General features: G+C 37.5%; 1 protein-coding gene across 1 annotated transcript; it reads right to left on the reverse strand.

Moving 5' to 3' along the window:
* Positions 1 to 1,296: 1,296 nt before the first annotated feature.
* LOC133721961 (sterol 3-beta-glucosyltransferase UGT80A2-like) lies at positions 1,297 to 8,797 on the reverse strand. The gene is made up of 14 exons (XM_062148739.1): positions 8,553 to 8,797; positions 8,274 to 8,470; positions 7,936 to 8,169; positions 6,952 to 7,063; positions 5,897 to 6,067; positions 5,335 to 5,398; positions 4,929 to 4,986; positions 4,643 to 4,820; positions 3,756 to 3,886; positions 3,235 to 3,337; positions 3,071 to 3,147; positions 2,423 to 2,470; positions 2,185 to 2,334; positions 1,297 to 1,800 (listed from the first exon to the last, which is right to left on the reverse strand). The coding sequence occupies exons 1-14, from the start codon at positions 8,713 to 8,715 to the stop codon at positions 1,627 to 1,629; spliced, it is 1,860 nt and encodes a 619-aa protein (XP_062004723.1). The 5' UTR covers positions 8,716 to 8,797; the 3' UTR covers positions 1,297 to 1,626.
* Positions 8,798 to 14,251: the final 5,454 nt, after the last annotated feature.

The raw sequence follows: 14,251 nt of genomic DNA on the forward strand, positions 1-14,251 counted from the left end.
GTAGGTTTTCAGAGTGACGGTCTTGGTAGACGCCATATCGATGAAATGGATTGAGGAGATTGGTGGGTTTGTATGTACTTATGATACTTCTCGATTATTCCCATCAGAGATGGGAATTAGTTGGTTTCCCGATTGAAATAGGAAAGTCTTTTCCTTTTTTCTGAAGGGAATTAAGCTCAGTGATCACCTTCTTTCCCACTGTCTCTAGGTAAGCATGCATTTATTTCTATAAAGACTACCTTTTTCATTCTATAGCTAAGCTAGGACTGTTCTTCCTGGTGTGAGTGGGTTGTTCTGTTTATATATAGCAGGCCCATGCTGTTGGGCAGCTAGTTTTGAATGATTCTTCGATTAATCACCATTTTCTCTTTTTTCAAGCATCGTCATTATCGCAGCCATGGCTCAGGACGCTGATTGTAACAATGCGAATGGCTTCCTTCATGAACTCGAGGGCATCCTCAGCCTCCTCATGCTCATCATTTTCACTGTTTTTGCTGCTCTCATGATTATCCTCTTCACACGACCCTACATTGCTAATTCTGACATTACTCATGCTTCGCTTGCCGAGTTCAACTTCAGTACCCCGACCACCACCAGCAATTTCAGTGCCACTATTCTTCACTACAAGCTTAATCTCAACATCGCAGTCGGAAACCCAAACGAAAACTACGGCATCTACCACGACAAAGTTCAAATGCTGGCTTATTATAAGAAGCAGAGGTTTGGCATGGCGAATTTGAGCTCTTTTTACCAAGGGAAGAGGAACATAACTGAAATGACACTGCCGTTGAAAGGACAACAAGTGATGATTTTTGATGGGATTGAGGATCTTTGCAAGCTTAAGCATCGCGACGATGGAGCTGATTACGATATTGTTGTTGAGCTCTATCGTCAAAACAAGTACCAAGCCACTGCGTCAGCTATGGGTAGGTTGATTCGGCCGAGTTGGGAAGATAAGTCCAAGATGACATGTTACTTGGAAGTTCCTTTGATCAGTGGTTACAAGAATAAAGGAGCTCGATCTGCCATGTGCTATGAAGATCACTTTGATGATGAGCTATACTTCCATTTTGTTTTTCTTTGTTTACTGGAGTTCCACTTGGTTATATTGGCTGTAGTGTTGGTTTTGATTCTTTTGGGGGCTTCTGCCGAGGCCGAAGAGCAGGGTACTGTAGTACAAGTTCATATTGATGACGGTTGTACACTAATTATTGAGTTGTGAATAATATTTGATTCAGAATGGGAATGTATATAAGGTTTCCTATTGTTGGGTTGGGTATAAACTAATATCGTATAGACAAGAGTTTAATTTCTAATCAGCTAATCCTTTTAAATGGTTCCTCTTCATGCCAATTTGAAGTTGGATTACATTCAACAACCAATGCTTTTCATAGATTACATATTCGAGACACGAGTACTGTGCATGGAACTCTCAATTCAGATAAGGAAACTCACAATTTGACCAAAAAAATAATAATGATTTGACTTGAGAGACTACACTTTTGTGTTGATTTTGATGATTTCACTGCATACCACGCCATGACGGGAAGAACACAATGAGGAATTTTGAGCGGCCAAGGAATCGGCGAATGGAATCAAGACCAGCCAACGTATTGATGCATAAGATCATGAATAGGAGTAGCCAAAACACCGCCTGATAGAAAAATGCCCTTTTCGAGCCGGCAATGACTCATATTGAGCTTTATTGCGAGGAAAGTGCTTATGAAAGGCCTTCACTGCTCCGGCGACCCCATCTTCATTCTCCATTGCTTTGGCAATTTCAACAGCACGCTCTTTAACCTGCATGAAATTCAAATGTATTCAGAGTCGGTGTCTATAGACAGAAAAACAAGCTAGAGTATTTAAGACTATTACTTTCTTTTGATAATTTACTAACAATAAATGATTATCTAATGTATGGGAACAGTACTTGCATTAGAAAAAGTCATTCGTGTTTGCTAGAATACCGGGCATTAAATGTTCACATTGGTCTAGTGTTTCCAAAAAATTGCAAGCTTTGAGTTTTTGCTACCACAGATGTAAGAATTTGCACGTTAAAATTATATGCAATAATGCAAATAGACATCAAATTTCAGTTTAATCAATGTGCTGCATATGTGAGAAACTCACACCCGTCAGAAATGACAAGTCTATAGGACGGATTGTAAAGAAAATGGCAAATACCTTTGGATCTAACATGAACCGTATGGCATCAACCAATTTTTCAAGTGAGAACTCATCAACTGGGATTGGTGCAGGACCTACTCCTCTGGCATGCACCCTCTCACCCCAAAATGGCTGGTCTCCAAAGAATGGCACAATTGTAGTTGGACACTAAAAGAAGACAGAAGACGACCAAAGTAAGCCGCTGAATCATTCAAAAATGTCAGATTGCAAAGAATAGCATAAGCAGTTACGTTACCGCAGCTTTCAAACCAGCAGCAGTTGTCCCAGCACCTCCATGATGTACCTGGAAAGAATTCCATATATCCAGTGAGAAACATGATATTTGCTCAAGAAATGTTGAAGCAAGAACTCGGATCCTTTTTTGACTATGGCTCTTTGGTACTCATAACAGTACCTCCAACACAAACCACTTTTTAATAGCTTCAACTACAATTTAGCATTCTTTGATTTGGTGTCTATCACAATAAGATTCCTTAAGATATTTCTTATTACAATTCCATTTATTGTTTTTCATCAGTAGCTGATATGGTTCACGTTTTTTTTATTTTTGGCACTAATATATCCAAAGCGACAAAACTTTAACACTTTAGGAACAAGTATGTTGCTATAAAACAAGTAGACTGCTATGGCCCAAATGAACTTATTATTACTACATCAATTTATCATTACAACATGCAACTGCTGCTACATGCTTCAAATGAAATGTTCAAGACTTTTTCTATTGTCAGATTTGAATTAAAGATCATGTCACTGCAACAAATATACCACGGAGCAGTCATGAATCTAGTAAGCACCAGTGCAGCAAAATCTGAACTAAACCAAAATGAACTAATAACATCAAGAATTTACCACGGCAGATAAACTAATAACATAAAGAATTTACCACGGCAGAGCATCGTAGGAAGAGCCAATCATGGGGGCAATTGTCCACTAAGTACACAGAATCATTTGGTTCTACCGCTGAGAAGATAAAAATAAATTGTTTCATGTCCAGATAAGCATGCATATACACTATGCTCAAAAGTAATCCTAAGAATCAAGACTTACAATTACCAAGGCCACCCCAGCCTTTGTTGATAATGCCTCTCTGTCCAGTAATTTCCAGAGCTTGAAGAATAATATTGGTCATCTTCTCTGGTTCTTGAAGAGGCTGATACAACGCACAATAAAAGAAAAAACATTAGCATGTAGCGAGCCAATTTACCACTCCAATGAAATGTTCAGCTTAGTAACCTTTAGTATGCAATACACAAGCATTTATCACCAGAAACACCTCACTTAAATAAAATAGATATTTGAAAATTAAAAGGAGGGTCAATTTGTCAGTTATTATGAATAGACCCCAAAACTCTGTCAGTAGTACAAACATGAAGGCAGTCACTCTTTGAAGAGGTGAGGCTTTTATGTTAATTGTTTGGTTGAGAAGGAACAAGTACTTATTTGAGGATAAGGAGGACAAAAGGGAGCCACTTGGAATATAACTGGAATTGGTGTGTGTGTGTGTGTGTGTGTGTGTGTGTGTGTTGTGTGTGTTAAACAGGAATAGGAAAAGCTGCGAGGAAACATACAAGGCTACCAAATCCAACATAGACAGGCTGTTCACCAGCTCCAAGCCACTTCACAAGTGAATCAGGAGGTTCATAATTTGAAGCAAGGTCAAGAAAACAAAACCCAACGACATCAATCTTAGGACCCCAATCTGCCAATCAAGTAAAAACTAGAAAACATTAGAAAATCATCAGCAAGAAAGATAATGCACTCTATTTAGTATTTCTTTCATAAGCAAGAAAGATAGCAACCACTCAAGATATTAGGATAGTGATAGTGTTCATTTCATCAGCAACTACAGTCGTTTTCTATCCTGTTTCTTGCATTGTATTTGTATGTTCAAGTCTAGTAATACTTCTATCCTCCCTCTAACTGAGGGTCTTCTTAGTTGGTCAAGGTGGCATATATCTACCCTAGAAAATCATGTATCTTCAGATTTAAAGTCTAACCAAGAATCTGAGCAGTGGCAGAAGACACACTATTGCACTCTTTCTCAATATGACATCAAATTATGACCCTCTTTGATATTCAATATAATGACGTTAGCTAGTATATTCAGAAGCTAGAGGAGAGACCTTGTAGACACTGATTAAGGAGTCTACTCATAATGGCCAAATTAGGTTACCAACAGGAAAACAGAACATATGAATAGTCGGGCTGATCTTTAACTCATGGAATGATGAGGAACAGAAGATTGACAACTCAATAGATATTAGCAATTGTTAGTCCCTCAGTACCTAGTGCACAATGCATTGAAGAAAACTGTGACGCTATATGAAAACAAAACCTCAAACTTAATCTCTGTATACCATTTATCAGTCAACTTATTGTACCAGTAACCCCATGACCTAATATCATGTCAATTCATATAAAGTTTTCATCTGAATGAAAGAGATTTAAATATGACCTTTAGGTTTGGGAACAAGATGAGGACTCCATATATACCCATAGGGAACGTCAGGAGGAGTACTATAGTATCCACTTAAATATGTGGTACGTCTCAGCTTCAGCATTTTCTTCCTAAAATCATTTATCATGTCTCGAATTCCTAGCCAAATTAATGCATCGACTATTTGATATGATAGCTGGAAAGAAAAGAAAAAATTGTTCAACAGCAAAATAAAGAACTGGCCAACAAAAGCACCAATGCAAATCAAAATCAGTAAGATATTTAAGTTTGATATGAGACTCACTCTATATCCAATATGTTGCTTGACACGGGATAGAGGATGAGGGAATTCACTGGTAGGCCTAAGAAAAAGTAAGCATATTATCAAGAAATATAATATACAAATCTGATATGAAGATAGGAAGCTACACACGAACATGGAGTCATGAAAGAATGAGAAAATTATCCTTTGTTAGGATGAGGCACTTATTTGAGTATTTAATCCTAAAACGTCCCCATTGAAAATGAGAAGGGATAAAGAATAAAATTAAAAAAAATTACCAAACTTTAGAAAAGCTATATATATGTGATGAACATTCCCTATACTGGTATCCATTATGTGTCTTTGAGAAACACATAGCACCAAAACAAACAATGGACACAGAAAGTCTAAAGCAATAACAAGATAATAATTAATTAGAAATACTTACGTCCATGGCATTGTGAAGAATATATGAATCGGTATTTTTAGTGCCTCAGCAACATGAGAGTGCCCTGGACCACGATTTGCAAAGATTAAGAGTCCACAAAATAATTTCAAACCACATAAAAATAAAATAAAAAGATCTTTTGGTTATTATTATTTTCCAATAGAACATAAGCATGAAGCCTTTTAAAGAAGTTCAAGACATTGAGCTAATTAGCCAAGCAAGGGAGTTTGGTTCCAAAGGAAAGGTCGTAACTTGAAGAGAAAAAAAGCACTATAATTTCTGGCAGAGTTTAGTTCATAGATATATGTACAAATTTTGATTTAAATTCCAGTTTGCTACCATTTTTTTCTCTTGATCCACTGTATATTACTCAGATCTCACACAAGAGAGTTTTAGTTCATTTCCAGGGAACCAATATGCCAAATTGACTTGCAAAATATCAATATGTGAAGAAAAGGTCAATTATTTCAGTGGTTATAGAAACCACAAATACCATTAGCTCTTAGTTTTCTTGAAAACACGAGAAGTAATTAAATAAATAAATAAGATGACAAAATCTAACCATATGCTGGTGGGTTGGCAATTATTGCATCTGCTTTAAACGGGACTTTGGAATCAGGATCAGGTTCCTTGCACGCAGGAAGTAAAGAAAATATTATTTCTTTCATTTGCTGTCGCTGAATAGATACTTCCGAAGGTCCCGATGGCAAGAAACCTTTATTCTTGACCATATCTGTAAATATATAATATAAAGCTCTTATTAAAGCTTACATTTATGGACAAACCAAAAACAAGTGTACGGAGCTGAACAAAGAACCTTTCAATATTGATACAGAAGGACAAGCATCAAGCCAATGCAATTTTTTAAGTACAAAAACTTTAAGCATCCAATAAAGAATGGCATATTCCCAAAATCCCAGTAGATTTGTAACATTGAGTTTTATTTATCAAGAATTCATATCATGTGGCTCACTGTAGAATTCAAAATCCCAGGAAAGCCATCATTGGATATTTCATTAACAGATTCATATGTGTGAAGCTTGTGATCCTCAGCAATTTCCAGAATTATGTTAGAGACTACCAAGATAGCACTTGGAATTTGGATGGTGAAGTAGATATCCATTTCAGAGGTGAGCTGTATGGAAGGTGCTTAGTAAAAAAATAACTTCAATGAGAAACTTACAGAAGGTGCAAACTGAGATTCTCCTATACATATTTGGTTCAATCTCACAACCAATTCTACCATAAACACCCCCATCGCTGACTCTATTGATTGAAACCTTTTGAGACAGTTAGGTGCACATTTGTGTGTTCTTGAAAGAACATATAGGCAAAAAAGCATGAATCTTCAATTCTAACATATCCAAGTTTATTTCCGGCACCAAAGTACATCCAGAATTACTCAATAAAGCAGAACAAGAAAGGCGAAAGTTAATACTTTATACGCTATGAATAAGTCTGATAGATCAAACGAGGTAGTTGGTAAATACCTTGTCCCTCGTTAAAAAGAAAATAAGAACCTATCAATCACCAAAATTACCAGAACAAAAAAAAAAAAAAGACTCATCATGTAAGCAGGATATCCAAAAAGAAAAAAGTTCAAAAATATTCACTTACATTCGGCAAGAACTTTCGGATCTCCACCTAAAGGAAAGAACTCCAACCCAGCAGTAAGGACAAAATCTTTGAAATTTGCATGAGTTGCTAGCCTAACCCTATGGCCATATTCCTGCAAAGTTGAGTAACATCCCATCATTTCACAGATAAGGTTCTCAGATATCACGACCAAGACAGCTCTCTTTATATATTCTCATTCCTGGCCTGTGAACTTCAATTCCATATAAATAAAATTTCTCAAGTACTCATATTTATACAGCCGACATAAAGATGAATTGAAAATAACTAATAGATCATGTAGTCAATTTCCAAACCAGCCTTTTTTAATAGTGAACACCCAAGATTAACGACTCAGGGGCGTAATAATATCGCCTAAGCAACAGCTAAGTACCAAAAACCATCAGATGGTTTAATAACTGCAATGCACAGGAAGAGAATGAACAAAGATAAGGAGATAAGGTAGAGGGAGAGAGAGAGATTTAGAGGAAATTAGAGAGATGAAAGACAGAGCACTCATGGTAATCAAGCATCAATCATTCAGAAAACAGTCATCCTCCAGAATCTTTTTGTTAGAAATCCTATACAACTTTTGTACTTAATTATCCAGTTTAATAAATTCACTTTTTTTACAAAGAGATAGAATTAAAAAAACACATGTTGCCATATCAGTTGGAGGGGAGCATTCGTTGTTCTTTAAAGAGGATCCCCCAGAATATTGAAGTTAGATTTTGATTTCAGGATATTCAATATCATGCAACCGTTTCTACAATAATGTATAGGCACAAACCTAGCAATAATTCAACAAAGCTACTGAACTTCGAAAACATAAACAGTAGCTATTTCCGATTGAACCTGCATCTCATTACTCAACCTAATCAACAGTCGCCAGCACTAGATCACCAACACATTACCATTGCAGTGAACAATTCCTAAAGAAAGTAGACACAAAATCATACAAAATTTAACTGAGAAAGCCTAAATAACCTGTAATTTCTTTCCAATAGCAACAAATGGCTGAACATCTCCTCGCGTACCAACAATCAGCATTACAATTTGCAGTGGAGGTATATCAGGCACATTTTCCGATGCACCGGAACTCTCTTCATCATAAACAACTCCGGTTCCGAAACCCAGTAAATGCGGTTTAACATCTCCCGGAACGTCGAATTGCACAGTCCCGTTATCCGTAACTGTTGCCACTCGTTTTATATGCTTAAGCTGCACAAGTTCAAGAACAAAAATCCTACAAATTTCAAGCTCCTCGACCTAAAAATGCAGAATGAAACAATAAACGAAGAAGAAGAAGAAGAAAGATTGAGTACCTTTTTTCTGAAAGGGATTTTTTCGTCGAAAAGTCTGGTTAGATATAGAGCTAATGACTGACTCTGATTCAATTTCGGGCCTGTATCAAGCTGACCGGAACTCGAACCCGATGAGGTTCCGGTATAGTTTCCGGAACCGTTTCCGGCATTCGACAATTCTCTGGAGGCTTCTACTGGCACATGCCTTTCTGTAAACCCTACGTAATCCACATTTCCTCACAGAATCAAAATACTGATTACGCTAAACATTAGAGTGAGGAATCGAAAAGGCGAGGAAACCTGAAGAGGAGCTGCTGCTGCCATTGGCGTCACTAGCGTCGAGGTTTGCGTCGTAATAGACGGAAGTGTCGGAGCTGCCGGAATCGGCACGGCGGTGGTCGGCGGGAGGCTCGGTGGCCATGGATTTGGGAGTGGGGGGGATTCCCGAGGTGAGGGATTGCATATAATGCCTGATAGGAAAGTTAGGTATCTCGATGTCCTAACTTCGTAAAAAGCGAAAAGCAGAAAAGAGAGGGAGGAGGAGGAGGGTCACGTGGAGCTTGCGATTTTGTGAGGACGCGTTTTCCCGTAGAGAGGGCGCCAAAAAAACTGTAACCGACCCACGAGGATTTGTCGGGTCCGGTTTATAACGGATGAAACCGCCCAGCATAGATTATTATGCTTTTTCGAATTTTATAGGGGTCGTTCCATTAAAGAGTTTTTGATTTAAACATTTAGGGGGGGTGTATTGTATTTGGATTTGTGCAGACTTTTTTTAAATGACAGACTCTTTGAAAAGTCCACAGACTCTTTGAAAAGTCCACAGACTCTTTAAAAAGTTGATAGACTGTTATGGATTTCTTAAAACCATTGATTTTAGCAACAGACTTTTATTGATTCATGAAAATCTATATACTTTATTATGAATGACTTCTACAGATTTCCTAGGATGTACAAAATATAAAAAAACAAATGCAGCCCAAACACAAAACAAAATAATAACTTGTTGTCTCTTCAATGCTCCAGTATCTTCTAATAGAAATTGAGAGTCAAATAAATGATTGTTAGTCTGTCTAGCGAGTTTGTTCTCATTCCTAATCTCCCAACAACATAAATATACAATATAGATCACTTGATGTTTATGGTTAATTATTTTCATCAATTTTGTTTTCGCCGATTAACATATATTGTAGCAATATTGGTCAATGTCTTGATCTATAATCAATCAATTGAAATTCAATTGTTCAACCTTTTTTTGAACCATAATATAAATTCAAATGAATGAGAATAATTAATTAATAAGATAAAATTTAGTATGGTTCAAGGTCTTAGGGTTAGACCACAATATTTGAGTTTAGGGTTTCATAAATCATTTTTAATGCTATTAGGGTTCGAAGTTTCACAATTGAAAAAAAAAAAAACAAAAATCACATTTAACAACTACAATGAACATGTTGGGTATCAAAAAAGGTTGATATCATAAAAGATTAGAGAAAAGACAAAAAATTAAGAAAGAGAGATGATGAAGGACAAACTTCTTCGTGCGTAAAGAGAAGAACTTTGATAGACCTTTTTTTTTTTTTAAGAGGAAACTTTGATAGACTTTTTGAAATCTTTGGTCTGGAGGCTAGACAATTATTGGAGTTTGGTATGTATAGTTAACACTACAAAGTCCATGATTATCCATGATTTTCTAATTCCATAAGTATGAATGATATTTTGAATACCTCTGTACTTTTATTCATTTTTAAAAGTCTTAATTGAATACCCCTAGATTTTGGTGGAATTCATGAAGTCTTTAAAAATCCTAATTGAATATCTCAAGACTTTCATGGACTGTTAAAAGTCTATATTGAATACACCCAGACTTTTAAATTCCATAGATTTCTTTAAAAGTTCCACTAATTCTATATACAATACACCCCCCTTATTATATTAATCTTTATATCAAACTAATCTACTTAATCTATCTATACTATTATTAGGAGAAGAGAGATTGCTCTCCAAAACTGAAAAATTTGACGAATATAACCTTCTAATATTAAAAAACTTTAGAAATTGAAATAACCAACAAAGACAATAATGTCAATTTAAAAAATAAAAATAAATTAAATTCTTTAAAATAAAATAAATAATAGTTATTGTTGTAGAAAACTGCTTTGATTGCCAATGAGAGTTGGTTCAGTTGGCAAGGGCGGATTTGAGGTGTAAACCCACACAAGTTCGATCCCCGCTACCAACAATCTCTTATTTGGTGGGCAATCTAGAAAATGTCCTGCAGAATTATGGAAGATTATGCGAGCTGCAAGAAAAGGAAATGATAGAAGCATGGAAATGAAAAGTCAACTTTAGCACATTTTCCTACTTCAGTTAGGAGAAACCGAGCTAAACAAGGAAGGAGGGGCGACAGACTAACCAAACGAAATCCAAATGAGCTAAAACTTTCCAGATTCATTCTAGACATCCCAATGATCATTTCTTATGAATAGTGCAAGAGCTAGTTTGGAGTGGAAAACATTCAAACAATCAGTCCAATTTTCTGAAAGACAAAAACTGGAAAACCGGACCTGTAAGGAGTCCAGTAGTGTTTCCGGCCCAACCACATGGAAGTAAGCTCTGAAATTTTACCAGAATGATCTATACTCATGGTGGATCATTTGATATGAAGAAGTCGAAGGCCCATTATGAATTCTTGGTGGAGATATAATTGAAGGAATAAAAGAGCAGAAAGTGACTCAAAACCACTCAAAAACTCATCATTTTCAATTTCATTAGTGCTTAAGTGCCTAACCCACCATAATTCCATTAAACCCACCATAATTCCATTAAACCTACCTTATTCCATTTAACCTACCTTATTCCATTAAACCTACCATAATTCCATTAGTACTCCATCATGATTTGTTTAAGGCCAACCACTATGGCTTGGTAGCCTATATATAGAGGCTACAACAAGTAACAAGACACAACACAATTCATCAACTAATCTCTACAATTATCCAAGCCTCTCTAGAGCAACCCCTCCCCTTCTCTTACCGGTGACCACACTCCAGTCCCAGAATCCTCAGGAGCCGACTGTCAGTGCCACCAAACCCTCTGTCAACGTGTTTCGGTCCTAGTCTTCTCGGGAGCTGACTGTAGTACCGCGACCACAACGGTTATGAAACCAGCCAAGCAAGGGTAACGCCCTCGCAAACCAGCCAAGCTAAAGTCACGTTTTAGCAAGTTCTCCCCACTTCCCAGTGATTTTCGCTCTGCTCGATCTACGACGTCGAGTATCAATTGTGCAATACTGAAGAAGCTAAGCAAAAGTCCTCATCACGAGGCACAAAGACCCCTGCGACAAGGTTGGTACTCACCTCGCCTACAATCACTTGAAAGAAGTCAGGTCAAAGGATATCCCCGACGACCGCACCCGACGGTGCTGGCACGCCCGCGCACAGAAAAGAGACTGTTGACCAGCTCAAGAAAAACTGGAGCCAAACACTACAATTGATAGAACTTGTTCTTTCTGTCAATTTCATGAAGAAAGCATTAATCACATGTTTCTTCATTGTTCCTGCATTAAACATGTTTGGTCTCATCTTTCTTTCCAGTTTCAACCTTTACAATGGCATTCTTCTTTTATTAGAAAGCATTGATCATGTGTTTCTTCATTGTTCCTGCACTAAACATGTTTGGTCTTATCTTTCTTTAAAGTTTCAACCTTTACAATGGCGTTCTTCTTTTATTAGAAAGCATTGATAAGATGTTTCTTCATTGTTCCTGCACCAAACTTGTTTGGTCCTTCTTTTATTAGAAAGCATTGATCAGATGTTTCTTCATTGTTCCTGCACCAAATATGTTTGGTCTTATCTTTCTTTACAGTTTCAACCTTTACAATGGCGTTCTTCTTTTATTAGAAAGCATTGATCACATGTTTCTTTATTGTTCCTGTACCAAACATGTTTGGTCTTATCTTTCTTTACAGTTTCAACCTTTACAATGGCGTTCTTCTTTTATTGAATGGATTAATTTAATTAGAACAAATTTAAAGGAGGATAATTTTAAGGGTTTGAATTCCATATTGATCATATGTTATAACATTTGGTATGCTAGAAATTCTTTTATATTTTCATAAATCAGTTATTGAGTCTCGCTCAAATCTTATATATATATATATATATATATATATATATATATATATATCAGGTTACTTTTAAAAAAAAACACGTTTTCTAGTGAGAGAAACTCTCTCTTCTCTCTAGCAAACCCAGCTTTCCAACTTTCCCCTCCTCCCCCCCTTTATTGCCAGATCTAGATCACTCCGATCTGGATCTTTGGCTTGAAAGTTGGGGGAGATAATTTCCCTCTTCGTAAGGCTTTCCCCTACTCTTCTAGTGGTAGCTCTCCCCTGCCCCGGTGGTGGCAAGTATATATGATTTCCCTTTTACCTTTGCTTTCCTTTCCTTCATAGCTCCCCTCTTCCAACCCTTCCTAATCTTTCATTTTCAGCATACCGATCCCTCTGTTCTTCTATTTTCTTCACCCTCCCTGTTTGGCTCCAATTTTGCTGCAGCTGGTCAACAGTCTCTTTTGTTGCGCGGGCGTGCCAGCACCGTTCGGGTGCGGTCGTCGGGGGTGTCCCTTGACCTGACTTCTTTTCAAGCAATTGTAGACGAGGAGAGCACCAACCTCGTCGTGGGATTCTTTGTGCCTCGTGGTGAGGACTTTGCTGAAGTTTCTTCTTGTTAACACAATCGATACTCAATGTTGGAGATCGAGTAGAGCGACATCACCGGGAAATGTTGAGATCTTGCTAAAGCGTGACTTTAGCTTGGCTGGGTTGCTAGGGCGTTACCCTTGCTTGGCTGGTTCTGTAACCGTTGTGGTCGCGGCACTACCGTCGGCTCCCGAGGAGACTAGGACCGAAGCACGTTGACAGAGGGTTTGGTGGCACTGAAAGTCGGCTTCTGAGAAGACTAGGACTAGGAGTGAGATCACCGGTAAGAGAAAGAGAAGGAGAGGGAGAGGAGTTGCTCTTAGAGAGGTTTGCTCTAGAGAGAACTTAGATCATCTTAGAGATGTTGTTGTTGTGTTGTGAATGTGTGTTTTAGAATGAGAAGAGAAAGTGTTTATATAGGGAAGAAAAAGAAGAGTGAAATGATGAGTGGAAGAAAAATAATGAAAGTGGCATATGAAAGTGATTTGTAAAATATGGAAAAGATAGAGAAATGATGAAATGAAAGCAAGGCATGAAGGTGCAACAACATGGAAGTGATGATGATCTATTAAAGAGATTGTCTTGAAAAATATATCCAAGGAAAAGAAGAAAAGCATCTAGCTTTCTTCATGTGGGTAGGAAACATGAACATGTGAATATTGAGCTGGTTTTAGGTCAGTTTCTGCCCCTTTATTCCTTCAATTATTTCTCCAATAAGACTTCAGAATGAGCTTTCGACTTCTTCATAAAAAATGTTCCACTATGAGTGTAGATCACCCTGGTAAAATTTCAGATTTTTATTCCATGTGGTTGGGCCGAAAATGCTGCTGGACCTCTTACAGGTCCAGTTTTCCAGTTTTGCTTCTGTAGAAAATTGGGCTGATTGTTTGAAGGCCTTCCACTCAAAAAAAACTCTTGCACTCTTCATAAGAAATGATCCTTGGGCTGTCTAGAATGGATCTGGAAAGTTTCAGCACATTTCGATTTCATTTGGTTAGTCTGCCACCCCTCCTTCCTTGTCTAGCTCGGTTTTTCCTAGCCGAAGTAGGAAAATATGCTAAAGTTGACTTGTCATACTTCCATAGTAGGCTTTATTTAGCCTCTAAATATATATTTCGAGCTTGTCGACAATATATAGCTTGAGCCACTGATATTGGCTCAATTTCTCCAAGACGTGCCTTGTCAGGCCAAAATGTTCATTTTGGGTCCAAACATTGCCCCCCAGACCTCGAAGTCAAAGGTCATCGTCTTGACTAAAGAGGTCTTGAATCAGCACTGCTCTTATTGGCTTGACTGA

This window comes from Rosa rugosa, chromosome 7, assembly GCF_958449725.1.
Source record: "Rosa rugosa chromosome 7, drRosRugo1.1, whole genome shotgun sequence".
In the NCBI taxonomy this organism is placed as follows: Eukaryota; Viridiplantae; Streptophyta; class Magnoliopsida; order Rosales; family Rosaceae; genus Rosa; species Rosa rugosa.

Coding starts and splice junctions, on each gene's coding strand:
- LOC133721961 (XM_062148739.1), bottom strand. CDS start 8,715: ATGCAATCCCTCACCTCGGGAATCCCCCCCACTCCCAAATCCATGGCC. Junction 3,338..3,755: donor ATGTTGGATTTGGTAGCCTT/GTATGTTTCCTC, acceptor GCGTTGTATCAG/CCTCTTCAAGAACCAGAGAA. Junction 1,801..2,184: donor GGTTCATGTTAGATCCAAAG/GTATTTGCCATT, acceptor AATTTCATGCAG/GTTAAAGAGCGTGCTGTTGA.